Source organism: Giraffa tippelskirchi, chromosome 14 (assembly GCF_054371585.1).
Source record: "Giraffa tippelskirchi isolate mGirTip1 chromosome 14, T2T-mGirTip1v1.2.pri, whole genome shotgun sequence".
NCBI classification, from domain to species: domain Eukaryota; kingdom Metazoa; phylum Chordata; class Mammalia; order Artiodactyla; family Giraffidae; genus Giraffa; species Giraffa tippelskirchi.
In genome coordinates, this window is record NC_137288.1 from 63,626,503 (window position 1) to 63,654,073 (window position 27,571).

At 39.2% G+C, this 27,571-nt stretch overlaps 1 protein-coding gene across 2 annotated transcripts in view; it reads left to right on the forward strand.

The window, feature by feature from the left end:
• The window catches only part of DCC (DCC netrin 1 receptor), a 1,991,552-nt gene that overhangs the window by 1,186,038 nt on the left and 777,943 nt on the right, over positions 1-27,571 (forward strand). For both annotated transcript variants that reach the window (XM_081562140.1, XM_081562141.1), the window contains one exon: positions 2,922-3,242. In XM_081562140.1, coding sequence (XP_081418266.1) covers positions 2,922-3,242 — 321 coding nt within the window. The remainder of the gene's footprint in view (positions 1-2,921; positions 3,243-27,571) is intronic.

Consider the following 27,571-nt stretch of genomic DNA (forward strand, 5'->3'; position numbering starts at 1 on the left):
ATTGGACAGTGAGGGGACCAGGCTGTACCTTTTGGGATATTTTTGCCATTATAATTTATGGTTGACACAATGCTCACTGTTATCTTACAATTTATATTAATCTGAGCAAACTTGTACAGCTTTGTTTGGGTTCATGACCTAGTTGGATGAAATGATTGTATGACAATGAATTATGGGCAAATTTTGACAAAATAAGTAAAGTAACAGATTTATTTTGACTGTGAGGTTCAGAAAAAATAGGTTTGTGGGACCATGGCAGATAACACCGTGGAGAAATAGTAAGAAGTTGTTCAGCTTTATCTTCGCTGGAAAATGAAGTATACAAAGCTGAGAATGTGTCTGCCCATTGGTGCTAGTATGGGTCCGTCATTTATCAGAATATTGATTATAAGCATTTAGATGCCTACTTTTAAGTGATAAAAAACTGAAACATTTTCACAAAGTACAACAAGAATTATTCTCATCACAGAAAAATTAAGGAAACTAATGATTATTGTCCTGGGGAGATTGAAGCCAAAACATAACTTAGAGGAGGTGATATTTTTAAAGAAATTAAATGCTGCCTCAAAAGAATAAGGAGCTCTTCTTACGAAGATGTTTTCTCTCTGCATTGTTACACAATGTGATTCAAGAGCAAAATGAGATTAAATGGAAGCAAGAAAATTTAGTTAAGACTCTAAAGATGATTCAATATTAAAACAAGGTACCGAGGGATGTTGTAGAGTCCGTAGTCCCAGAGATCATTGAAAATGAAATAGAAAGTAATTGAACTTGAGTGATTTAGGAATACCCCTTTCAGAGCAAAGGGTAAGCCCCAATGACCTCCTAAGACCTCATCCAATTCTTTGATTCAACAACCAAATATTGGGCCAAATGCTGTGTTACCAGCCCTGGAAAGAACGCACTTAAACTAACTATACTTGTTCTACCACCTCCAGATTCTTAAACAACCTTCTCTTCTGTCTTTTGATTTCTTATATTCATGTATGTTTATGAAAAAAAAAAATTCTAACTATAATAGTCACCTAGTCTTCCCAGCTCATGAGCAACATTTGGATGGAAGTTAAGATACATCAGGGATTTGTGACTTTAGGTGGTAGCTTTACTGTGTCTTGCTTCTGCAAATGGGATTTCTTACCTATTTAAAACTCACCTGAGCTTTGTTCCAAATAATTTTTCCCATCCTCTTTGGGGTTGATTTTTCTGTTATAGTTATTAATGGAATACCATGTGTGACTGGATTTTTTAAATTTAATGGATAGTATAATCAGAATGCAAAAATAGAAATATCCTCAGATCTTAGCTGCCCCACCACTAACCATTATTCTTTTAAGATATCTAGTTTAAATTAATCTCAAAAATATACAAGCAACTCTTGCAGCTGAATTCCAGAAAAATAAACGACCCAGTCAAAAAATGGGCCAAAGAACTAAACAGAGATTTCTCCGAAGAAGACATACAGATGGCTAACAAACACATGAAAAGATGCTCAACATCACTCATTATTAGAGAAATGCAAATCAAAACCACAATGAGGTACCATTTCACACCAGTCAGAATGGCTGCTATCCAAAAGTCTACAAGCAATAAATGCTGGAGAGGGTGTGGAGAAAAGGGAACCCTCTTACACTGCTGGTGGGAATGCAAACTAGTACAGCCACTATGGAGAATAGTGTGGAGATTCCTTAAAAAACTGGGAATAGAACTGCCATATGACCCAGCAATCCCACTGCTGGGCATACACACCGAGGAAACCAGAATTGAAAGAGACACGTGTACCCCAATGTTCATCGCAGCACTGTTTACAATAGCCAGAACATGGAAGCAACCTAGATGTCCATCAGCAGACGAATGGATAAGGAAGCTGTGGTACATATACACAATGGAATATTACTCAGCCATTAAAAAAATACATTTGAATTGGTTCTATTGAGATGGATGAAACTGGAGCCCATTATACAGAGTGAAGTAAGCCAGAAAGAAAAACACCAATACAGTATACTAATGCATATATATGGAATTTGAAAGATGGTAACGATAACCCTATATGCGAGACAGAATAAGAGACGCAGATGCATAGAACAGTCTTATGGACTCTGAGGGAGAAGGTGAGGGTGGGACGTTCTGGGAGAATAGCGTTGAAACGTGTATATTATCATATGTGAAACAGAACACCATTCTATGTTCGATGCATGAGACAAATGCTCAGGACTGGGGTAATGGGATGCCCCAGAGGGATGGGATGGGGAGGGAGGTGGGAGGGGGGTCCAGGAAGGGGAACACATGTAAACCCATGGCTGATTCATGTCAATGTATGGCAAAAACTACTACAATATTGTAAAGTAATTAGCCCCCAACTAAAATAAATAAATTTATTTAAAAATATATATAAAATAAAAAATAAAAAAATAAAATAAAAAAAATCTAGTTTGATTCAGAAAATTTATTAATCTCTTCTAAATTTTCAAGTATTGATTGATATGTGATGATAGCCTTGCCTAGTTTTCTATAAATTCTTAATTTTTCATATTATTACTTTTGGGACCAATAGTTTCATTCATTGTGGTTATCTCAGTTGGACACTTTTTCCCTTAATACAACATCCTTAATTGTATTTATTTTTTCAGTCTTTATTGAATTTGCTACAATATTGCTTTTGCTTCATGCTTTGGTTTTGTGGCCGCAGGGCATGTGGGATCTTAGTTCCCTGAGCAAAGAATGACCCTGCACCCCCGCATTGCAAGGTGAGGGCTTAGTCACTGGACCGAGGAGGAGGTCCCCCTTTGTTTTTACATTTCACTTATTCTTGCACATTTTTCAAAGACCCAGATAGTCTGAAAAAAGTTTTGTGAAGGCCAGGGATTGCCTCCTGAGATCTTTTAGAAGAAGTGAACGTATTTCTCTGTGCTCTCACATTCCAGCTTTCCAGATCAAGTCTTTCACATCCCTGCGTTTCCTGTCGGAACCCTCCGATGCCGTCACTATGCGTGGAGGGAATGTCCTCCTGAACTGCTCTGCGGAGTCTGACCGGGGAGTCCCTGTCATCAAGTGGAAGAAAGACGGCATCCACCTCGCCTTGGGAATGGACGAAAGGAAGCAGCAACTTCCAAATGGGTCTCTGTTGATACAAAACATACTTCACTCCAGGCACCATAAGCCAGACGAGGGACTTTACCAATGTGAGGCGTCTTTGGGGGACGCTGGGTCAATTGTTAGTCGGACGGCAAGAGTTGCAGTAGCAGGTAAGTGGATATTTCCTTTTTATCCTCTTTTTTTTCCCATCTCTTCTTTTTACTCCCGTTTTTTGAGAATGAAAAGAAATGACTAATCTTTCCGGAAACAATGTATATTTTTAAGAAAAAGAAAAAAAAATGTAAAAACATGTATATTTATTTCCTCATAGTCTTGATTGACTTTTTCTCTGAATTAACTTGGAAAATAGTAGAAGAATCTCAGTCGTAGAAGAATCTCAATAGTAGAAAAATCTCAGGTTAATCTCATTAACCTGACATTATGAGATTTTTCAAAACAAAATTTCGTTCAGGTTGATCCAATACTTAGGTTGAAGGGAGGTGTTTACATTAATAGAAAAATAATTTCCTAATTAATTCCATTTACAACATCACTAATGATGAAAATGAAATATGATGAAAATGACTAATGATGAAAATGACAGAGGAGGAGATGATTGGATGGCATCACCAACTCAATGGACATGAGTTTGAGCAAACTCTGGGAGTTGGTGATGGACAGGGAGGCCTGGCATGCTGCAATCCATGGGGTTGTAAAGAGTAGGACATGACTGAGCAATTGAACTGAACTGAATGTTGAAAAATTGGAGTTTGTGCATGTGTGTGTATGTGTGTTCTTGTTATTTTTTTTTTGCCTTTAGAGTAGTGGATTTTATTTTAATTATGTTGGCTACAATATATAAATCTCTAAATGAAAAGTAAAAATTTAATTAGTGCCTCCAAATATCTTTACACTTGATAATGTATTGACTCAATAACTGAGTTTTCTTTTATATATGTTTTGAAGTGTTGTAGACTTTGAGAGAAACAGTACTGAATGTTCTGCAATCCATGGATATTGCTTTTTGCCCCACTTATTTTATTATTATTTTTAAACTTTTTATTTTGTATTGGGGTATAGCTGATTAACAGTGTTGTGATAGTTTCAGGTGAACAGTGAAGGGGATGAAAATATCCATCCCAACTCCCTAACTATCTCTCCCCTTCTTTCCCCCCAGCCACCATAAGTTTATTCTTTAAGTCTGTGAGTCTGTTTCTATTTTGTAAATAATTTCATTTGTATATTTCTTTTTATATTCCACATATAAGGAATGTCATATGATATTTTTCCTTCTCTGTCTGGCTTACTTCACTCAGTGTGACATCTCTGTTGCTGCAAATGGCATTATTCCATTCCTTTTAATGCCCAAGTAATATTCTTTTGTATGTGTGTACTACATCTTCTTTATCCATTCCTCTGTCGATGGACCCTCATTTATTTTTGTTAGAGGAGAGCTCATAATTATTTCTTTTAAGAGTTCTGTGGGGAGAGGAGTTAAATTTTTACTCGTTTCAATAATGATTCAGCTAAAAGTTGGGCTTTGGTTCTGTTTTGATTTTGTTTTTAATTTTGATAGTAGACACAAAACAAGGCAAATGGCTCCAACCTGAAATAAATTTAGGCCTTCAAGTAGGTTAACAGGTTTGAAGGGCTCCTTTCTAACTAAATCGTCAGTTCTAGTCACTGAAATGAATAGACCATAATGTAGTCAATTATACTGGTTTCCTTTCCCAGGCTGCAGGTATTCTATATCCAGGAAAACAAATGAGGATTCATTTTCAGCAATAAGATATGCTAGGACCATCAGGCAAGGCCACCACTTCCCCGTGCACTCTTCTAGTGAAGATGCAGAAAAGTGAAAAATCTGGGGGAAAAAAAGGGGGGATTTTTGTCAGAGGATGATAAAAAAAAAATAGATCTCATAGATAAACAATAAGTATGTAAATTCAGCTTCTTGCCACTCTTTTCTGACTTCTTTTCCCCACTAAGAACTCTTTTTCATATTTAGTTAGAGCAGACTCTCCAAGAGCAAAGATGTCCCAGTAAGCAGGGTCTTCCCCTGGGGATACAATGGTCAGCCATCCTGGTTTAACCTGGACTGACCTTCTTTTAGCACTGTATCCTGAAAACTCCTTCAGTGCCAGGTAAAGCTACAATAGTTGGTCACCTACCTAATGGTACCCTCCACCTGCTTTACCAATGCTAGACTGAAGCATGGATACAGAACCTCTCCTTTAACTCAAGAGCCATGGGAGGTGGCATCTTAATCATGGAAACTGAGGCTGTCGGCCACCTGGGATCTCTGAGGGATGGGTGCTGAAGTTTGGCAGAGCGTAGAATGTAGAGAGAACTGAAAGTCCAAGTTAATGATGATTGACTAAAAAGAAAAGGGAGGGACTTCTCTAATGGTCCAGGGGTTAAGTCTCCATGCTGCCAATGTAAGGATTCGGGTTCAGTTCTTGGTTGGGGAACTTAAGATCCCACCTACCATGCAGTATTGCCCAAGTATTTTAAAAAGTAATAATATAGATAAAAAGAAAAGCGGAGCAAGTACTGAAGGTTAAGTTAAAAACTGCTTTCCTGGAGTGCTCCACACAAAGCAAAAATGGTACAGTTTGATTTTCCCGCATTTGAGAATTTTCAGACAGTAAGATTCCATCTGTCATTTGTCCACAATACAAGGTGAAAGTGAAAGTCGCTCAGTTGTGTCCGACTCTTTGCGACCCCATGGACTATATAGTCCATGGAATTTTCCAGGACAGAATACTGGAGTGGGTAACCTTTCCTTTCTCTAGGTGATCTTCCCAACCCAGGGATTGAACCCAGGTCTCCCGCTTTGCAGGCAGATTCTTTACCAGCTGACCCACAAGGGAAGCCCACAATATAAGGTAGCTCTGCTGATTTGAATGAATCAGGCTGGTGTTTTGATGCCTCTTCTAAAAGGCACACAAATACGTGCTGTTAATGAAAATATCCTGAAAATTTGTGGTTTCTGTTTCCTATGATCTAGATCCAGTTTTGCATGTTCTGTTTCAATGGCAAGATGAAGAATAACCCCTTCCCTGTGAGGTATTAAAATAAAGTGACTTCAACTTTTGACTTTCATATTCTGTACAAGGATAGGCTGGCAGATTCAGTCACTGAGTTACAGTCTCATATTAGATTGTATCATTTCAAGGCAATAAGGCAGTTCACAGCCTTTTAAACACTTACCTTGCTGTTTGGCAACACAGCATACATCAGTGTTATGTCTGCTGAGGTTAAGATTGCCAAACCACTGGAATGCACAAGGGGAATATATCTTCCCCATAATAAAGACCATGGGCCTGATTTAATCTCATTTTTAAAGCATTAGCAGTCAATAAACCAGTCACTCCTAAAAGGTAACAGGTAGCTTTGCTTTAAATGAGAAAAAAAAAAAAATCTGCTCTCTACCCTCAGGTGCTGTGTAGAGCCCATTTAATAAAATGCTTCTCTTCCATTTTTGCTTTCTCGAAGTCTTTTGATAAAAAGAAATGTGGCAAATGAAATCTGCCTTTAATCAATCAGCTCATTTTATGCAATGATCTTGCCATGCACCATTCATTCTGTTTTTTAGTAACTTCTCAAGTGCTCTTTAAGCCCTGAATGCACACTTAGCTGGAGAGAAAGGGAGACTAAGAAAGAGAAGTGAAATGCTACCAACCCATTCGACATCCTGTTAAACATCTCAGTGTAAGGGGCTACTGCCTGTCAGTATTTCTGGGAATTGTGAATTCTATCAATAAGGAATGCCTGGGATATTAAATCTCTGTTTGAATGCAACTTGGCCAGTGCTGGCTGAAACTTGAGAATTGTATTTGTATCCAATTAGCTCTAATCTAAAATGGTACAGTATTTTTCTGCCTTGTATAGAACCTTTAGCTTGAGAGCACTTGGAGAGTGAAGCAGAGCCAGACTTTGTTTATATAACTTCTCCTCCTATTCTTTTCATTCAGTACCTAGAAAATCATTGGACATGTTTAGTAGTTTTTCAGTAGATATTTGTTTTACCAGTGAAGATGTGGGATTTTCTACCATCTGTGGATAATTTTTGGCCAATGCCGTCTTCTTCCCTTTCTTCTTCTTCCACTTCTTTGTTACTGAACTTGACGTGGTTAGTTAAATTTGCCTGTTTGTTGTCCCTGCTCTTGATGGGAAGAGTTTGATTGATTGTTTGATATCAAGTTGATTGATATCTCAATAGTCTACAAGTTAATTAAGTATTAGAAGATGGACTATACTGGGATATTCATAGGCTACTTGAGAAAATAGAAAGCATGTGCCAGCTTCCTTATTTCTTCCTATAATATTCAAGATGAGCTTGCATCTGGGCAGGCATGTCTTTCCTGTGCCATAGGCTATCAGCTATCTGAGCGTATGGATTCTCCTCTGTAAAACAGACATTATAATAATCTACCTCCTAAGGCTGTGAGGCTTTCAAATAATAATATCTCAGATGTAAAACCATGGTGCAGAGTAGATTCCTGTTCAATAGCAGAAATGGTATATATGGACTTAATAATGGTTATTATTGTATAGTTACGACTATTACTGCTAGGAAATGACAGCTTTCAGTATTCCCATGTGATGGTGCAAAACATATTTGGGGGAGGAGGGAAGAGAGTAATATAGGCTGCAAAACCTAAGCCATAGATACTATGGTCTCGGATCAGATATCTGCCTTTGCATTCCATAAGGACCAACTGGCAAGACTACATTGAGCTTCTAAATGGTTGAATCTATGCTGTTTGTTGGCCAGCAGTGCCAAAATCAGTTTGACTAAAAAATTCATTTTTCAGAAGTTGATCTACTATTATATCAGTGGAGCCAATATGATTTGTATTGAGTCTAGATCAAGCAATATCTGCTGTCATTTTTGAGAAAAAAAATGTGGGGCAATCTTTTCAACCAAGCCTCCTTAATACCCTTCCAACTGAAAAAGGGTCACCTAAGGTGGGTCCACAGGAGTTGGTCTAGATTGAGAGTTTAACATAATCTCACCTTTAAGAGAAAAAAAAGAATAAATAATGCCAATATGTAAGAAAACCAGATCACTATAGAGCTCCTCCGGATAATCACGAAAGAACCATCTTACTCATTTTTCCTAATTACACCACCACCACGCAGTCACTGTCCAAATCACCCACCTACTCACATGACCACTTGCCCATCCACTTCTCCCATGGGGCTCTGAGAAGCTCAGTTCAGTTCAGTTGAGTCGCTCAGTCATGTCCGACTCTTTGTGACCCCAAGGACTGCAGCATGCCAGGCTTCCCTGTCCGTTGCCAACTCCCAGAGCCTGCTCAAACTCATGTCCATCGAGTTGGTGATGCCATCCAACCATCTCATCCTCTGTCATCCCCTTCTCCTCCTGCCTTTAATCTTTCCCAGCATCAGGGTCTTTTCCAATGAGTTCGAACTTAAGTGCTTCCTCTGCTTGTATTCACACCCTTGGGGATGAATGGGGACCATCCTCTCCTCCCCGCTGTGAGGAAATACTGACTGCAGGATATATTATAGAGCACTTGTGCCCCAGTAGATTCCTTTTTTGTTAATTTTTAAGCACTTACAGCTTGGATGTTGAAACTGTCACGCGAGTGTATGCTCCTCAATTCTGTCTCATCACAACAAAGATTTGGAGTGATGGACATTAGAGCCCTTGGTGGGTCACAGCCCTCGGGTCTTGGACAGACCGTGTTACAGCTCTCAGGTCTCAAACAGACCGTGTTATAGCTCTTAGATGAATCAGTGTTACAGCTCAGTGTTAACAGCTCTTTTATTTAGATGATAGCAGGAAAATCCATCCTTGAAACATGAGGGCCTGCCGACCGTCACCCCAAAGACAGGAAGAGAAGAACGCCCCAGCGCGTGGGAGAGAGAGAGAGCACTTTTGACTCCTCTTTTTAAATGTTTTTCCCTCCCCCTGGGCCTGCCCTATGCACGTTGGGCTTAGCCAGGAGTGCTGTTCTACCTGAGGTTCTCACTCAGGTCCTCAGACCTTCCTTTGACCTTCCTTTGTTCTATTTTCACGGGCTTTTCCCTTCCTTGTCTTTTAGCCACCGCCATTCTGGACTCCTGTTTCCTATTCTAACTACCTAACAAAACCACTGACTTGCTTTTTTAAATAACACTTTGCTCCTTATGCAGTGTATTTATATGCATTGCCTCATGATGCTCAAAAAAGTTCCGAAATATAGATAACCAAAATGACAGAACAAACTGAAAAGAGGTAGTGACTGTCTACGGGCAGAGACTAGAATTCAGATTGTCTAACTCTGGCACACACTGACTCTCTTATCTTTTGCTTCTCACTGTAAGGACTGGGCTTCCCTTGTGGCTCAGCTGGTCAAGAATCCGTCTGCAATGTGGGAGACCTGGGTTCAATCCCTGGGTGGGGGAGGTCCCCTAGAGAAGGGAATGGCTACCCACTTCAGTTTTCTGGGCTGGAGAATTCCATGAACTTTATAGTAAGGACTAGGGTTAAGGATCCTGTGAATAGTTTCCCACTTACTCAGTCATTTTGTTTTTTTAATCAATGAAACTCTCAAAAATATAAACTAAGGGGAAAATAATAGTAGATGCCATTTATCCAATTGTTCCCTTGAAAATGTCAATTCTTTATGGATGTAGGGGTTCAGAACAGACCTCCCCAAGATGTGTTGCTTTTGGCATATGGATTATTTTGAGCTAAAAGCAGATAGTGAAGGACAGGAAAGCCTGGTGTGCTGTAGTCCATGGGGTTGAAAAGAGTCAGACACAGCTTAGCAACTGAAGGGCCACAAAAGCAGTAGAGATCCGGTGGGCTCAAGAGAAAGTCCTCTCTGTCTCTTAACAAATGACGAATTTAAATTAGGGATTTTTTTCCCAGAAAAAGAGTTATTACTAGAGATAAATTTTATCTAAGTGGCCCCATCTGTATGGCAGGACAGATATCTTATTACCAAATGTCTGTTCTTCATATTGTCCTGTGACTGACCCTCTTGTCCTTGGAAGCCCTGTTTTGCATCTCATTCCTTAGCTCAGGATGGAATACATACCTCATTTTGCTTTTCTGTGTTTGAACTTCTCATATATGTGGGCTCTCTTACATTCTCATGTATCTGGGATTTCCATATGTACAGAATTAATTATTATATTCTCCTGTTAATCTGTCTTATGTCAATTTAATTCTTAGACCATAAGAACCTAAAAGAGTAAAGGAAAGACTTATTTTTTTTTTCCTCTCCAGCATGGGAAAACGCTATGATTTGGATGTTCTAAGATAAGATTTCACTATCATAACTACACATTAAATAATAACACAAGATAAGTCTTTCCTGAAATGGAGAGAATATGTGATTTTTAAAGTAAGCTTATAAATAATCTTTGTAGGGGCAAGATTTTGTTTATCTTTTATCTTGTTAAGTGGTTTTATAATCCAGGCCAAATTTGCATTTTTTTTTTTTTCTGTTTCTTGAAAATCAAGAAAATAAAAGGCCAACTAAATTGCATTTACTTGAGTTGTTATTTCATTCAGGAGCATATTTTTCTTTACTTCCTTATTACAATAGATGTTTCAAGATGCAAATTGTAGCACTCTGCTTTTAAATAACACAGGCATTATAATTAAAATTCCCCTGAGTTAAAAAAAAAAAAAAATAGTTACTTGAGGAGTTGTTTTGATGAATTCTCTTCCAGAATGCCTCCCATTTAAATGAGTTATGAAATAATTAGTGAAAGCACATTATGGTGAGAGAAGCTAAAATTGCCTCAGCAGAATGGAGCATTTTGTGAAATGATAACCTGACCTTTACGTTTTTACTTAAAAGAAAACAGGAAAGGGAGCTTGTCTTAAGAGAAGAGAGAATAAACTACATTGCCTCGGGCCACTCAAATGTTATAGAAAGGAAACAGCAAGGAAAAAAAATGCTCATATTCTTTTCTCTACGGAAACAAACATAAGGATCCTGCCCAGAAGGTCAAGTTCGCCCAGTGAAGCAGGTTGGAAAGCCTGTCCCAGTGCCCTTGAATGCTCTCAAAATTCTATTTGGGGGAAGGTTCAGTTACAGAGTAAAGGTTTAGATTTTATACTGATAGGGGTATTTTTTATTTTCAAATGGTAAGCAGGAAAATTCATTGTTCTAACTGCATAATTCTTAATGGTCTTTATTATCTGCATTTAGCTAAATGTTCCTTTTGTTTTGTGGTTAAAACAAGAGCTAGAAAGAAAACTTAAGGAAGAACTGTGGTGTTGTAAGTAACTGTTGTATATGTGCTCATCTTATAATTTTCTTTTAGTTTTATTGCCAAATAAAACTAGAATAATCACTAATATTGCCCTAATGCCTACTTACTCATACACTCCCACACCCTCAACTTAAATAATTGCATTTTAAAGAGTAGGTTTTTAGTTGCCTCCTTCCTAAGTCAGTTAACTATGCAATAAAATTAATATAGAAATATATTACTGAAAAAATATGCAAAGTAGAAAGACATCTTCTACATGATAAAAATTACAAAAGCAAACTTGACAGGGCTTTTTATATTAGAAACACCAACAAAATAACTTTAAAAAAATCTTCCAACCTTTCATTTCCTTTCCTTTGTTATGAATTCTGATTCATAGGACAATGGAAATAGCTAATTATTCATCCTAAAATTCAGTATCTTGAGAGCACTTTTTTTCATTCCGTGCTTAAGCTAGTTACGGTGTGATTTTTGCTGGTACTGTAATAAAAATCAGGGAGTAATATCTAAAATAGTAATATTATTTAGTGATACTAATATTAAATAGTAACATAATACAGTGGTGTGTGTTTGTGTTTGTGTGTGTGTGTGTGTTAGTCGCTTAGTTGCGTCTGACTCTTTGTGACCGAGTACACAAAAACTCTTAAATTCTAGAAGACCCCTTGGGAATACAAGAGGGTTTTGTTGTTGTTGTTGTTTCTTGATAAGTGTCAGGCTGACAAAGACAAAGCAGAGAAAGTAGATAGACCAGGTGGCATCACTGTAAATCTCTGATGAAATGATGATTGATGATTCCTTTAATAAAACATTTTTACTTTTATGAACCTATCACTGGTACTGACTTTTTTCCTATTAGGTTTTTTATGTCTATGCTAAAATGTGTTATTTAAATTTAGCGTTACCTAAAGATCTTTGAATGAAGATACTTCTGTAAAATGCAGGTTTTTTTCTGCAGAGTAAGGAAACATTCAAACTTAGGGAATGTTCTAAAAACTAAGTTAGAAGAAATCATGGAAAATCTCAGTATATGTAGTCCCCAAATCATCTTAGACTTTTCCCATCAAGATTCATACATAGAGGTGAGAGTACTGGATACCCTCAGGGAAAGCCTACCTCTTTAGAAGAAGGCACGCTGTATGCTGTGCTTAGACGCTCAGTCGTGTTCGACTCTGCAGCCCCATCAATTGTAACCCACCAGGTATTGCTTTTTTAATGGTCTACCTTTATAAGATATATATATATATATTCCATATTCAATAATCTAATTTGTTGGTCATTTATTGTATAATTGCTAAACTTGCCTATTATTTAGTAGAGGGGAGAATTAGGATAAATCAGAGTTGATTTCTGGTGACTAGGCAGCCATTAGTGTGCAAAAAAGGAGACATATATTCTTAATGTAGCAGTAACTTGTTTTGGACCATTATGAGTTTAGCATAAAACAAGAGCAACAAAACAATGATAAACATTTTGGCTAGCAAATAAATAATCACAGTAAATCCCGAATATATCTCCTCATTTCACAATATATTGGGAATGTGTATATGTATGAATATACACACAGACATATATATATGTATATATATCTATATCTATATATATATATACACACACACTCATATAGTACAATATGACAGTATTTTCAGAGCTACATTTTGAAAGTTGGTTGGAGACTTGGTATAAAAGACAAAAACTCTTGCCTTAAGTCAGAGTATTTTAAACTGAAGGCAGTTTGGGAAACCTTCCCAAAGCATCTGAAAAGCAGTCTTTTTTTTTCCAATTAATTTTTCTTGTATGTGTGAGAAGCAGTGCATAGTTCACACAGCCTTTAACTGGGACTTGTGTCTAAATGCCATTCAGATACCAAGGAACCAGCTGTAACAAAGCCATGTAGAGCTATGGGACAGTGATAATGTGATTTATAAGGAGAAATTTATATTTGGTCTTTATCCCAATAATGTCACAGTGTTCCTAAAAGCTTAGGATTTCCTAAGTGGTGAGAGTGTCTTTTGTTATGTGAATGAGGTGACTTCTGAACCCCATTCGGGATGGGGGCTGGTTGCCAGGGGAACCAAGCTTGCCTGTAAAGAGAGTGCTGGAACTTTCAGTCTCACCCTCATGACTTCTGGTAGAGAGAGGATCTGGAGGTCAAATCGATCACTGATGTACATGATTTAATCAATCCTGCCTGTGTAATGAAGCCTTCATAGGAACTCAAAAGGAGAAGGTTCCTAGCAAGTCTAGGTTGATAACAGGTGGGGGTGTTGGGCCAGAGCCACGGTCACAGTCATAGAGTCAGACTCAGGGTCATGGAAGCTCCACAGCCTTTCCACATACCTTACCCTATGTGTCTCTTCCATCTGGTTCTTCCTCACATATCCTTTCACGATAAACGGGTGACCTAGTGAGTAAAATGTTTCTCTAAGTTCTGTGAACCACTCCAGCAAATTAACTGAGCCCAAGGAGGAGGTCATTAGGAACCTCTGATTTATAAAGCTGTTTAGTCAGAAGCACGGTTAACAACCTGGACTCATGAGTGGCGTCTGAAGTGGGCAGGCAGGGAGACCGTCTTGCAGGACCAAACCCTTAACCTGTGGAATCCGATGCTGTCTCCCCGCAGACGGATAGGTGTCAGAATCCAGTTGAACTGTGAGGACACCCATTGATGTCCAGAGAGACGCTGATGGTGTGGGAGATCACCTTCACATACACACATTGGAATTAGGTGCAGGAACCCAAGAGAGCCGGTCTAATTCCTAGAGGATGATGAAGTCCCAAGGTCGTATGCCTAACTTGGAGTCTAGTGGGCTCAGGTCAGCGCAATTGCATGTAAATGGTTCTATAGATAATGGTATAGGTGGGGATGTAGGTGTATAAGAGAATCTGTATTCTGTCACCTATTTATCCCCCATTATGACCTTTAAACAACTGAATTTACCCTGTCCGTATTCTAACCTAGGTTACTCAGAGAGATTTAGACATAAATGCAGAGCACACACAGTCATCCTGCTAGTTAGTTGACTCTGCTTAGCAAAGCCTCTATGTCATATTAAAAAACACAATTCAGCTGATTAAATTTAAAGATCTGACTGGTTTTACTAAATGATTCATGAATCAAGCAACATTCCATCTAGCAGATAGGAACTCCAAGGAACTGAACAACAGCAACAAAAAGCCTTATAGGCAGAAGTGGAGGGAAAAGGAAATTTCTAGCGAAGAGTGGATTGTCTCAGGCAAGGTTGTTTTCCTTTGGAGGAAGTGTGTGTTAGTTGCTCTGTCGTGTCCAAGTCTTTGCGACCCCATGAGCTGTAGCCCACCAGGCTCCTCTGTCCATGGGATTCTCCAGGCAAGAATATTGGAGTGGTTTGCCGTTTCCTCCTCCAGGGGATCTTCCCAACCCAGGAACTGAACCCGAGTCTCTTATGTATCCTGCATGACAGGCAGGTTCTTTCCCTCTAGCACCGCCTGGGAAGCCCTAGGGGTCTGTTAGGCAGATTATTTTACTAATGCTGACTGAGTAATTCAGACGGACTGTTAAATGTGTGTGGTTAACACAAGTGACTTCATTTTAGGCCTGTTTCTTGGTTTTTTGCTCTTGTTGTCTTTTTTTTAAAGTAGTTTTAAAGTTATAAAATCTGTTTGATTTGTATTCCCTCTAATTTGTTTTCCTATTAGACACATGGATAAAAAGTTTATTTTATTAAAAAATATATTTGTCCTTTGTTAAATTGTAACCTGAATCTTTACTACCTTTAAAAGGGCTATTCATGAGGTTTCATTTGCTGAGATTTTTTTTTTTTTTTACCTGGAACATTTCACCAACTAGGAATCTATATAAGAAAGTGTTTTAAAGATTAATAAAGCCTATATAGCTTCAACATTAAGTTTCAGTGCTGGTTGATTTTATTGGATTAGATTTTTGTGACTCCTCTTGCAAAGAGAATTCATTTCCAAAGGCTGGAACATGACATAAAACATAATTAGTATTTTTTTTATCTGAGCACTGCTTCTAGGGGCATCCTTTGGGTCCCACAGGGCATTGGGTACATTATGAGCTAACATGTGGCTATTTCTCTAAGGTTTTTTCCAGTTGAGTCTCAATCCAGGAGTGGCCAAGGTTTGAAAGATGTAGTTTCAGATGAAGTAAATGTCTCCTTTAATCCTCCTCACCCCAAACACAGACGTATTGCATAGATGTAATTTTTTTTAATTTTTATGAAGAACTAGTTCACATACCATAAAAGTCAACTTTTAAAAGTATGTAATTCATTCACTATTTGTATATTAATCACTCTTTTCTAAACCGGGAATATTTTTATTACTTCCATTCCCTGCTCCCCTCAGGCCCTGGCAATCACTAACCTACAGTCTGTCTCCATTGTTTGTTTGTTTTCTATAAAAATCTTTATTTGATACTGCATTCAATCTATTAATAACAGTCATCTTGTTTCTTTCCTCTGTACACTGCAAACTTTTTTTTTTTTCAATTTGAGATAGTGATTTTATTTCCTTCTGATATATACCCAGAAGTAGAATTGCTGGATCATATGGTAGTTCTATTTCTAAGTTTTTGAAGGAACTCCAAACTGTTTTGCTGATTAAAGCAAAAGCAACAAAAGCAAAAATAAATAAGTGGAACTACATCAAATTGAAAAGCTTCTGCACAGTAAAAGGAATCATCAACAAAATGAAAAAGGCAACCCAAGGAATGGGAGAAAATATTTGCAAATCACATATTTGATAAGAGGTTAATACACAAAATATATAAGGGCCACATACAGCTCAATAGCCGCCACCCCTCCCCCCCAAAAAAAATCCAATTAAAGATGGGCAAAGGACTTAAATAGACATTTTCCAAAGAATATATTCAAATGACCAACAGGTACTCAAAAAAGTGCTTAACATCACTAATCATTACAATGCAAGACAAAACCACAACAAGGTATCATCTCACATCTGTGAAAATGACTGTTAACAAAAGACAAGATAACAAGTGTTGGCAAAAATGTAGAGGAAAAGAACCCCTTGGCAGGAATGTAAATTGGTGCAGCTATTATGCAAAAACAGTTTGGAGTTCTTCCATTGTTTGTTTTCAACATAAATGAAATTATCTGATTATCCTATAAATAGTATGTCACTTGTTTTTTTCACTTAATGGCATAGCTTAGCATTTTTCTATGTTTGTCCTTACAGATCAGCCTCATACGTTTTTAATTCTCCATAGTATCTTTTGATTTACTATTTGTATGTTGATAGAGATTTGGATTGTCTCTATTTTTTTTCTCCCTTTTGTTATGTATTTTTATATATGTAACACTTTGTATGTAGTGGATACTCTTTTGCGTATTTCTGACAAGTTCTCTAAGACTTGTTCTAGTTCCCTACCTAGCAATGTCATCTAGGTTAAAGAGTATCAGCATTTTAATGGATCCTGTAGATTCAAGAATATTCTGTTACCCTGGACCTAAACATCAGCGGTCAGTGTTGTTTTACTGCCCTTGACTGAGCAAATACAACTGACTTCTCCTTAGCTTGTAAATATCACTGAAGTCTATTGCTTGCTCCATTGAGTAGTGATGACTAGACACTGTTATTTAACAGCTACAAGTATTTGCCTCACTTAAAAAAAAAAAAAAGAGACTCCTATTACAGCGTTCTAGAAAAATGCATCTCATGTGAGTCCTAGGATTCCCTTGTTCTCCTGCTGTGTGTGACAGGAGGCTTCTAGTAGATGTCACTTCATGAAATGGCTTGGGGCTACTTTTAGGTACAAAATGGCATTTGGTCATACTGGTACACTACAGGAGAGTAGGAACTCTCTCTGCTGGCCTAAAGATTCTTCAGAGTCTGGCCTCTGCCTGTGCCTTTAGCCCCATCTGCGATCCTGTCCACACTTCCCTTCAGTTTTGTTTGTTTGTATTTTTTTTAATTGATATATAGTTGCTTTACAATATTGTGTGAGCTTCTGCTATGCAATGAAGTGGATCAGCTCTATGTATGTGTATAACCCCTCCCTCCCCTCACCCGTCTAGGCCACCCCCTGTGCTATGCAGCAGCTCCCCCCTGGCTGTTTTACACATGGCGTGCACATGACGTCAATCCCAATCTCACAATTCAAAAGCAGTTTCCTAAACACGCATGTTCTGATGCTCACGGCTTTTCATCCTTTATGTTTTCCTTTCTCATCCATCATGCTCCATCTTTCATCTTCCTTTTTAAAATGTTCTTAAAGAATATATTCATGCCGTCCATCTTTAGAAATCTTGACCTGGTCCCTTAGCCTAGCATAGTCCCCATCCTCCTGTACTAATGGTAACCTGAGCTTCCTCCCATTATAATGTGAAACGTGCCACACGATGTCCTTGTAAAATACACACACACAGACATACACACGACGCCTCCACTGGTCAATGACTTCGTGAAGACAGATCATGTTAATACCTTCTTAACTTCTCTAGATGGGCAAACTCTTTAGAGCTTGGTTTGGTTCTTTAATGATGTTGAAACACAACATCTCTTAATTCTCACTTAGCCAAAGTCTTAAGTGAAGTCTCTCCTTGCTTTGAAGGGCTTTCTCTGGGCCAGCAAACCTTGGGACCCTTCTCTTTCTGGGAGGGCATATGAACCGCACACTGGTTGGTTACCCTCATTATATATTAGTTGGGTTGAGAGAGTCATGTTAATAATATGACTTGGATTACTAACTGTGCTTTCATACAAATCTTGATTATCTGTAACTGACTTAGAAAACTTTCTCCCATTCTGTGCGTGTTGTCTGCTTATGTGAAAAAATGCAAGCAGTCATCTTATTTTGCCAGAGGGTTTAAATTTGTTTCCTTCAATACTAAGCTATCTTTTTGAAGTCTTTTTCCCTCAGAATTTGTGTGCAGGACAAATGTTTCTTTTTCAAAAAGGCTTTTTGAAAGGCTCATAGAAAATATTTAAATGATCAGCATGAGTTATATTGCCTTTGCAGCTACATAAATAATTTCAGCCCTTTCCCCATCAGAACTCTCACAACTTAACATACCTTCAGAAAATGTGAATAAGATTACACGATAATGCTGTCCCAATAAGCATTTTAGTGCTTGGGAAGGGAAACGTGAGTGCAAAGCTGAGAATGTATGTGTTCAGCCTGGTAACAATAAAAAGGATGTTTATAAATGAAATAGCACCACAAATGGCCCCACACTTTAGAGGGGGAAAGCAATTTGGTGAAGTGAAAGATGTTAAATGTTTTAATTTTCTTCTAGGCCAGTAAAATCTTGTAAAACAAGGTGACATATTAAATTTTCTATACTATAGCGGTTCCGAGAGCCTGTCAACATTTTCATTATAAACTCTATTTTCAGAGCTTTATAACTCAGCTTTAAGAATTCATTCTAGCCTGACATTTGGAGTGCAAGGTCTTACCTGGGAAACATGTGTTTCACATGTTTTAAAAATTATGAGTTTTTCCACTTCTCAGTTTATAATGAGTAACCTTTTCATACTTTTGCCCTTGGCCTGCTCTGCCCCAGAAACTGGAGGCAGAAGGCTGACATGGGGTAGGTCACTGATGGAGGAAATGTGTCTACAATTGTGGTCACCACTGGCCGAGCTGCCGGTTTTCATCATGAAGACTCACGCTCACACTAGTCGGCCAGGCAGTCCGCCGTATTGGAAGCAGAAAGAGCTCTGCTCCACTGACCTCACCGTTTTAGACTATGCCAGCTCTCCACAGAGAAGGCTCTCATCCATGGGAAAATTCTTATTCTATTTACTTCAACATTTGTATTAGTTTGTGGATGGCATTCACACCTTTACTTAAAGCTTCACAAATTCATTCTAATCTTGTAGGTTTGCTATTAAATCTTCTTTGTGGTTGTGTTTCTGTTCCTATCATATTTAGCACTCGATAGGGTTTTAGTTGTTACTGAATAATGCAGACGCCATTTTTTTGTACTTCGGAATACCTGCAGTTAAATCTCCTAAAGAATTGCTGTTTGGAAGGTAGTTAGAAAAGAATGAGGGAGGAAAGACCAAGGAAGCAGCGGAAGAGAAAAAGACATGCTGTCCTTTGGTTTCTGGCTTTGAAATGTCTTGAGAACTGACTACTTAGTATGGTTTATCCAAAAGAACAAACATAGGCTATCTAGAAAAAAGTGGAATGCCCTCCATTAAAGGCATGGCACCAAGTCTGCACTTCTGGGTTGTTTCAGAAGATTTCTAGTACATCATCACTTCCATATATAAAGATTGTCACTCAGTCATGTCCAACTCTTTGCTACCCTAGGGACTGTAGCCCGCCAGGCTCCTCTGTCTGTGGGATTCTCCAGGCAAGAATACTGGAGTGGGTTGCCATGCCCTTCTCCAGGGGATCTTCCCAACCTGGGAATCAAACCCAGGTCTCCTGTGTTGCAGGCAGATTCTTTACCATCTGAGATACCAGGGAAGCCCCCAAAACATATGTGTTCTCTGACCAGGGTTGGAAGACAGACCCCCTGCATTGGGAGCCCAGAGTCTTAACCACTGGACCCCCAGGGAAGTCCCATATATATGTTCAGCATTATTCCAGTTACCGAGTTGCGTTCTATTTTTTAAACAGCTGTCAAATTCAAGTTAAAATGTGAAAAACACCCAGGATATAATCCCAACACTTGTTTCCATTGTGTGAGGACCAACTTCATGCCAGTATCCTGAAAAGATTTATATTTCCCACAACCAGCCTTGATGAAATGTCCCTCGGGAGCAGACTAAGAGACAGATGCTCGGAATAACTTGCCCCACTACTAATCAGTGTCCAAGGCTGGTTCAGAACCCAGGTCTTACAGACCCCCAAACCACATTCTTTTCTGTAAGTCATCATGCCTTCCTTTATGTATATAAAGACGTCCATTGCATTTTTCTGTCAGAATCATGCTCTACCTAACACCATCAATGGCTTTCATCTTCCAGTGAAACATGTTAAGAAACGAAGCCTGGACATCCAAATCTAAAAGAGAAAAAATGAAGGACCAAATGACTCTCAGTATTTGAAGTTTCAACCAGGAACCTGCTTTCCTCTGCAACCTCTCTCTTACCTCAGCGTGAACTCTGTCCCTTTCTGTTTGTTAGTCCCATTGCCCTGGATGTATCGACTGTATCCATTGAGTCATCTAAGATGGAAGTCTGGGCGATGTAATTTCTCTCTCTCGTATCCACAACATTCTTATCAAATACCAAGTCATGTCCAATCTTGAAGAAACATTTTCTCCAAGCCATGTCCAGTCTTGAAGAAACATTTTTTTTCTTTTGAATTGACTTACCTTTAAGGACACTTTGAATTTATAGCAAAATTAAGCAGAAGCTACCGAGAGTTCCCATTACCGTCATTTGTCCCCGGATGCATAACCTCCCCCACTATTAACATCTCACCTTTATTACAGTTGATGAGGCTACACTGATACATTGTTATTCCTCCAAATTCATAACTTACCTTCGAGTATGCTCTTGATGTTCTATCTTTTGGTTTTAACAAATGTATAATGAAATGTATAACCCCTGGCAACCACTAATCTTTTATAGTCTCCTTAGCTTTACTTTTTTCTGAGTAGCATACTTGGAATTACACAGTATGTAGCATTTTTAGATCAGCTTCTTTCACTTATAATGCCCTTGTGGCTCAGCTGGTGAAGAATCCACCTGCCACGCGGGAGACCTGGGTCCTATCCCTGGGTTGGAAAGATCCCCTGTAGAAGGGAAAGGCTACCCACTCCAGTATTTGGGCCTGGAGAATTCCATGGACTGTATGGCCCATGGGGTTGCGAAGAGTCGGACAAGACTGAGCGACTTTCACTAAAGTTCCTCCATGTCTTTTCATGGCTTAGTGATGTTCCTTTCTATCACTGAATAATACTCCATTTTCTGGATGTACCACAGGTTAAAAGGGCATCATGATTGTTTCCAAGTTTTAGCAATTATGAATAAAGCTGCTATAGATATGCCTGTGCAGTTTTTTTGGTGTATATGAATTTTTGGTTCATTTAGGTTAATGCCAAAAAAATGCAATTGCTATACTATATGGTAGCTGTATCTTTAGTTTTGTAAGAACCTGCCAGACTAACTTCCAAAGTACCATTTTGCATTCCCATCAGCAATGCATGAGTTTCCTTTTGTTCCATATCCTTGTGGACGTTTGGTGTCGCCAGTTTTCTGGATTTTGGCCAGTCTAATAAGTGTGTAGTGGTGTCTTGTTGTTTTATTTTGCAATAACCTAATGACCTATGATGCTGAGCACCTTTCACGTGGCTATTTGCCATCTGTTTATCATCTTTGGTGAGGTATCTGTTCAGGCCTTTTATTCATTTTTTAACTGGGTGTTTGTTTGTTTGTTTTTTCCTTATTGTTGAGATTCAAGAGCTCTTTATGCATTTCGGATACAGCCCTTTATCAGGTAAGTGTTTCACAAACATTTTCTCCCAGTTTGTGGTTTTCTCATTCTCTTCACAATGTCTTTCACGGAGCAGTTTTTAACTTTAGTGAAGCCCAGCTTATCAATTATTCCTCTCATGGATCATGCCTTTGGGGTTGTATCTCAAAAGTCATCACCAAATTCAGGGTCATTTAGATTTTCTCCTGTGTTATTATCTGGGGTTTTTGTAATATTTTGTTTGAATTTTAGGTCTGTTATCTATTTTCAGTTGCTTTTTGTGAAATGTATATAAGATATGTGTGGGCTTCCTAGATGACTCAGTGGGTAAGGAATCTGCCTGCCATTGCAGGAGACCTGGTTTGATCCTTGGTTTGGGAAAATCCCCTGGAGGAGAGCATGGCAACCCACTCCAGTATTCTTACCTGGAGAATCCCATGGACAGAGGAGCCTGGTGGGCTACAGTCCACAGGGTTGAAAAGAGTTGGACACAACACACATGCATGAGATGTGTAGATTCTTTTTTTCTAAATGCAGTGTGTTCCAGCACCATTTGTTAAAAACACAGTGTTTTCCCCTAAATTTTGCCATTGCATCTTTTTCAAAGATCAGTTGACTCCATCTATACCGTTCATATTTGGTTGTATTTCTTTCTTTCCATGTCTGCTGGCACCCTCCAAACAGAATCTTTCATCATCTCTTGACTGCATCTCCTACAAAAGTCAACTAATTAGCTTTATAATGTATTTTATACAGAGAGGCCAAAGTTGTCTTTAAAAGGTATTTGAAGTTGTCCAATGTATTCCCACTATTTTTAGGACCCAGTCTAAAGCCTTTAATGACCCAGCAGTTCTGCCTAATCTGACTTCTTCCTTCCATCTTTTCCCCCTCTCCCTCTCCCTCCTCCACAGCCAGATCCATTCTCACCAGCCTTCTAGTGAAGTTCCAGCCACAAGTCTTTCTCACTTCCTTGAGTAAGCCTCAACCACTTCCGTTTCAAGACTCAGAATATGGAATAATTTCCTAGAGACCTGTATCCCAGGTCCTTCCAGTTAAGCTTATATCTGGTCATTTTTCAGAGCCCTGTTTGGATGTCATTTTTTCTGGGTTATCTGTTGATTTTTTTTAAAGCCCAGGAAGATGCCTGAATGTCTTCTAAACCAGGGGACATCAGCTGGTTTCCGAGGAACTCGTTTTTTTTAATTTATCTTATTTTATTTTTTGACGGTGCTGGATCTTCCTTGCTGTGCAGGCTTTTCTCTCTAGCTGCAGTGAGGTGGGCTGCTCTATAGGTGCAGTGCTCAGGGGCTTCTCATTGCGGCATCTTCTCTTGTTGCAGAGCTCAGGCTGTAGGTGTGGAGGCTTCACTGGTTGAGGCTCTCAGACTCTAGAGCACAGATTTAGTAGTCATGGTGCACGTGCTTAGTTATTCCACAGCATGTGGGATCTTCCCAGACCAGGGATCAAACCCGTATTGCCTGCTTTGCAAGGCAGATTCTTAACCACTGGTCCACCAGGGAAGCCCCTATCTGTTGATTTTTTAAGTCTTAGTGCCAACTGCTTTCACAACACTATGACTTAAGTGTCCTTCATATAATTGCTGATTATACTTTTATTACTTTTTTTTTTTGCACCTGCCCACCTGCACCCCCCGCCCCAAGAAAGGAAGCTTTCTGATCAAAGGGGATACTGTGTCTGTCATTTTCCCCCATGTATTCACAGTGGGCACGGAGCCCAGCATCTTGGTATCCTGCCGGGGCTGTGGGCAGTACTGAACTGAAATCATCTGTAAGGGATGTGGGCACAACTGCAGGACAGGGGAGCTAAGGGTTAAGCCCATGATTACTAGAGCCTGGGACTTCTTTGTTTATCTGGGAGTCAAGTAATCAAATCACGAGTCAGGAAGAAGACTTTAGTTATCAGTGTACAGGAGCAACCCGGAAAGCAGGGGTTGGATAGTCATGGGATCTTGGATTTGGGAAAGATGAAAGTCAGCATGTAGTAGTCAAGCCCTTCATAATGATGTTAAACCCAGAGAATTAAAGGACTCAGAGTCCATCTTACTTCACATCCTTTAAGGCCCCATAGTCCAGAGATCATTTTGGTTCTTGTCACACCAAGGAAAATAGGACTGTTACTGTTGTTGGCCTCTCCTCCCATTGAGCCAAAACAGAGAAGCATGGTGGTTTTCATGTTTTTTATTCTTACATAATGGATTGGTACTCCATCCATAAGATGTTATGGAAAAGCCCAAACAAACATTTTGGCCAACCCAAATAATAACCGGATTTCCCTTTCAGAAAGCAGTTTTGAAGTGCTTCCCAGTTTACTTTCAAGCTTCAGTGTTTTGAACTGAATTCTGGGGTGGGCCAGCATCAGACCACGAACCTCACATGCAAACCTCAAAGCCAACGTAAGGTAGAGAGCATAGATGCGTGTGTGTGTGTGTGTGTTTTTTCTTTTTTAATGCAGTAAAGAAAAATTCTCATTCACATAAAATGAGTGTAGTATGTAAAGTACACGAAGAAATGGATCATTATTTTTCCATTCAATTTAATTTTAAAATTATTTAAATGAAATAGGAATATGCCAAAGTTCCTTCTTAGCTGGTTTCTTGAAGTACTTTCTCCCTTATAAGGACAGTAGCCTTCTTTCAGAAAAAGTGAACACAGTCTCACTCTTCTACCCTGTACTCCAGGGATGGATACAGAAGCTGGAAACCTTTTCAACATAGAAATGTAGTGAGTCAGTGTCCAGAACCCAAAGATAGGTTGGGGCATTACCCTCTGAATTATCCGGGGATATAAATGGAGACATTGTATCAGAGAGATCTCTAACATATGTTCCCTGGGCTGTTAGGAATTTCATCAATATCAAAAGTCTTCATCAGTGTTGAATTAATCTTTTGTTACCTCTCTCATTTTTTAATTAGCTCTATGGTGCTTCACACATTTACTTTGTATCAGAATCTTCTGGAGGAAATTGGTTAAAGAAAAGAAAAAAAAAATCAGGTCCAGGCCTTGTCCTACTTCAGTGAGCCTGTTTTATTTATTAGCTCCCCACGTGATTCTGATATACATCAAAGTTTAATATGTATATGGATTCAAGTTTACTAGCAAATTGACTAGCTAGTGTCTGGTGGTGTCTATGGTTCAAGTAGACTATACCATGCTTTGTTACTCTGTGAACTCCCTCTTTTATTTTACAGTGTAGTTATTTTCTCTGTGGCACCTTCTTTTTTCTTACCAGAGTCGAATCCTTATTAATTGTTGTGGTGGTTGTTTAGTTGCTAAGTCATGTCTGACCCTTTTGCAACCCCATGGACTGTAGCCCACCAGGCTCCTCTGTCCATGGAATTTTCTGGGCAAGAATGTTGGAGTGGGTTGTCGTTTCCTTTTGCAGGGGATCTTCCTGACCCAGGGATCGAACCCATGTCTCTTGTGGGTTTGATCCCTGCATTGGCAGGTAGCTTCTTTACCACTGATGCCACCTGGGAAGCCTATTATTAGAAGCTATTAACTATGGTATCCTCTCTATTAGATGATATTGTCATGACATCCACTTAGGTAGATGGTAATTTTGTCAATTCATGCTGAACACTTCTTGTTAACAGTTTTTTCAAGAATATTCCATTGTACCACGATTAAAAATAGCCAGTAAACCATGACAATCAGGAGAATAAAAGCAAGAGGTTTATACCTGTGCATTGTGGGGCACCAGCAATTTATTTTTGAGAGAACCTGGCTGTATTCTCTGTTTAAAAACATAAGAGCTCAGATTAGACAAAACCCTTCCTTCAAGGAGATTTCAGTCCAGTAGAACATATCCAGGAGATTTTAGACTAGTAGAATATCATGGTGATTTTATTTGTTTTGGGGAGAGGCATTGCTTGTTTTTTTTTGTTGTTGTTGTTTACTTTTTTCTTTATGGTTAAGACTCAGTGGAAAAGACTGAGTAAAGACTCAGTAAAGACATAGTAAAAACTCAGTGGAAACTGAAACTCCCCAAGGAATGATTTAGCATCTTATCTCTAGTTTGTTGCCCCTAAAGTTTAAATCATTGTAATAGAATATGCATTATCTTTGTCTTGTTTCTCCTAGAGATTTCCTGCTTCAGTACACATCCAAGTGTATGCAAATATTTTTATTGCCAGGAAAACGAAGTTCATGAATTGGTCAGTTGGCTGGGATTCATGGTGCTGTGGGCCTGATTCCTCATAGACTGACATACGACTTGAAAACCATGTTATGATACCACAAACCTTTTATGCTCTGGGTAGGAATAGCATCCCCACCATGTCCTCCAGGGGCTGCTGGGAAGAATAATAGCAACTAGGAGGAATTTAGCAAGAAGAAATGATCATTTCAGTGGAAAAGTTTAGATGTAACATTGTTAGATCCAAAAAAACTCTAACTTCTGTATCAGAGTTTATGCTTTCAGTGAGTTAGACACTTAAAACTGGGATCCTGACCTCTCAACTTCTAATATGGAAGAGTTTCACCTCACCTGATGAAGATGTATCTCTTTTGTGACTTGAGAATCAGTTAAATTGGTAGCCGAAGCGAAGGGATCTTCCTTTCATTTTAAAGCCTTACCTCTGAGTTCCATTTCAAGATGGTTTATTCCCCTAAATATGCATATTTGTCTCCCCAACATCATTCAGGCACTGATAGAAAAAAGTTTCTAAGACTTAAAAGGCACAACCCAAATATAATGAAGAGAAAACGGTGGCATAGATGTGGACAACAGATTGCAACCAATTGTAGGCAACAGAAGTGAGATACAGGAGGAAAGAGATGAAACAAGAGTGATAAGGCTGCAGCTGCCATAAGGTGCCCTGATGATCATCTCCAGGGTTTAAATGTAATAATTGGTTGTAAGTTGATGTGGGGCCTGGGAGACTGTTCTGGAATAAGAGCCCTGGATGTCTGTACCATTTAGTTAAGTTAGATCAGCTGTAAGCAGTGTTTTTTTTTCCCCAAAGAGTCTGGACAGTGACTTGCTCTATAAGCTTCACCTGGGAGCTTGTTAGAGCTGCAAATAGTGGGCTTTACCCTGGACCCCCAGCAGAGGCTCTGGGGGCGGGGCCCAGTGGTTTGACCTTTAGCAAGCCTTCAGGTGATTCTGATTCCTACTTAGCCTTAGATCCACTGGCCTAACGCACAGTTCGACGGATTGCAGCTCAGGGGTGGCAGTGTTCTCCTCGGCAGAAGCTTGGACCCCAAGGAAAACCCCAAGGTAGGAAAGAGGAGACGAAAGGGGTGGCTGGTGGCGAGGATATTAACAAGTCATCCTGCCGTCTTCTCTGTTTTTGTAGAATTCCAGCAAACAGTCATTTCCTAGGTCAAAAAAGGAAAACTGTTTCAAATCAGGAATGGACTGCTTGAGAATGTCTAGAACACATAAGGCTGAGAAATTCTTTATCTCATAACTTTCCTAGGAAGTTGCTTGTAGCCAAGGAGCAGAGAGGAAAGAAAGTCGATGACTAGCAACAGGCCTGGAACGCGGTGTCGGCCTGAGCTCTGCCAGGTGATTTCAGGCTTGGATTCTCCTTAAAAAAATAATATTTTGTTCACTGTGGACTTTTTGGGGGGCCTTCATTTTGATTGTTTTTAAAAAATAGCATTATAAGATAGTATTTATCTTTAAATTGAGTTTGTGAGCACCTAGTATGTTTGGGCCCCAGGCCCTTGCCTTGCTAACCGAACCAGCTCTGGCCTTGTTTCATGTCGGTTTCTTGTGGTTGTTGTAACACAGACCATCCATAAACTGGGGAGAGAGGGCTTGGTACTGTTTTGTGGGTAAATCCTGTGCGACTCTTCATGACCCCACGGACTGTAGCCCGCCAGGCTCCTCTGTCAG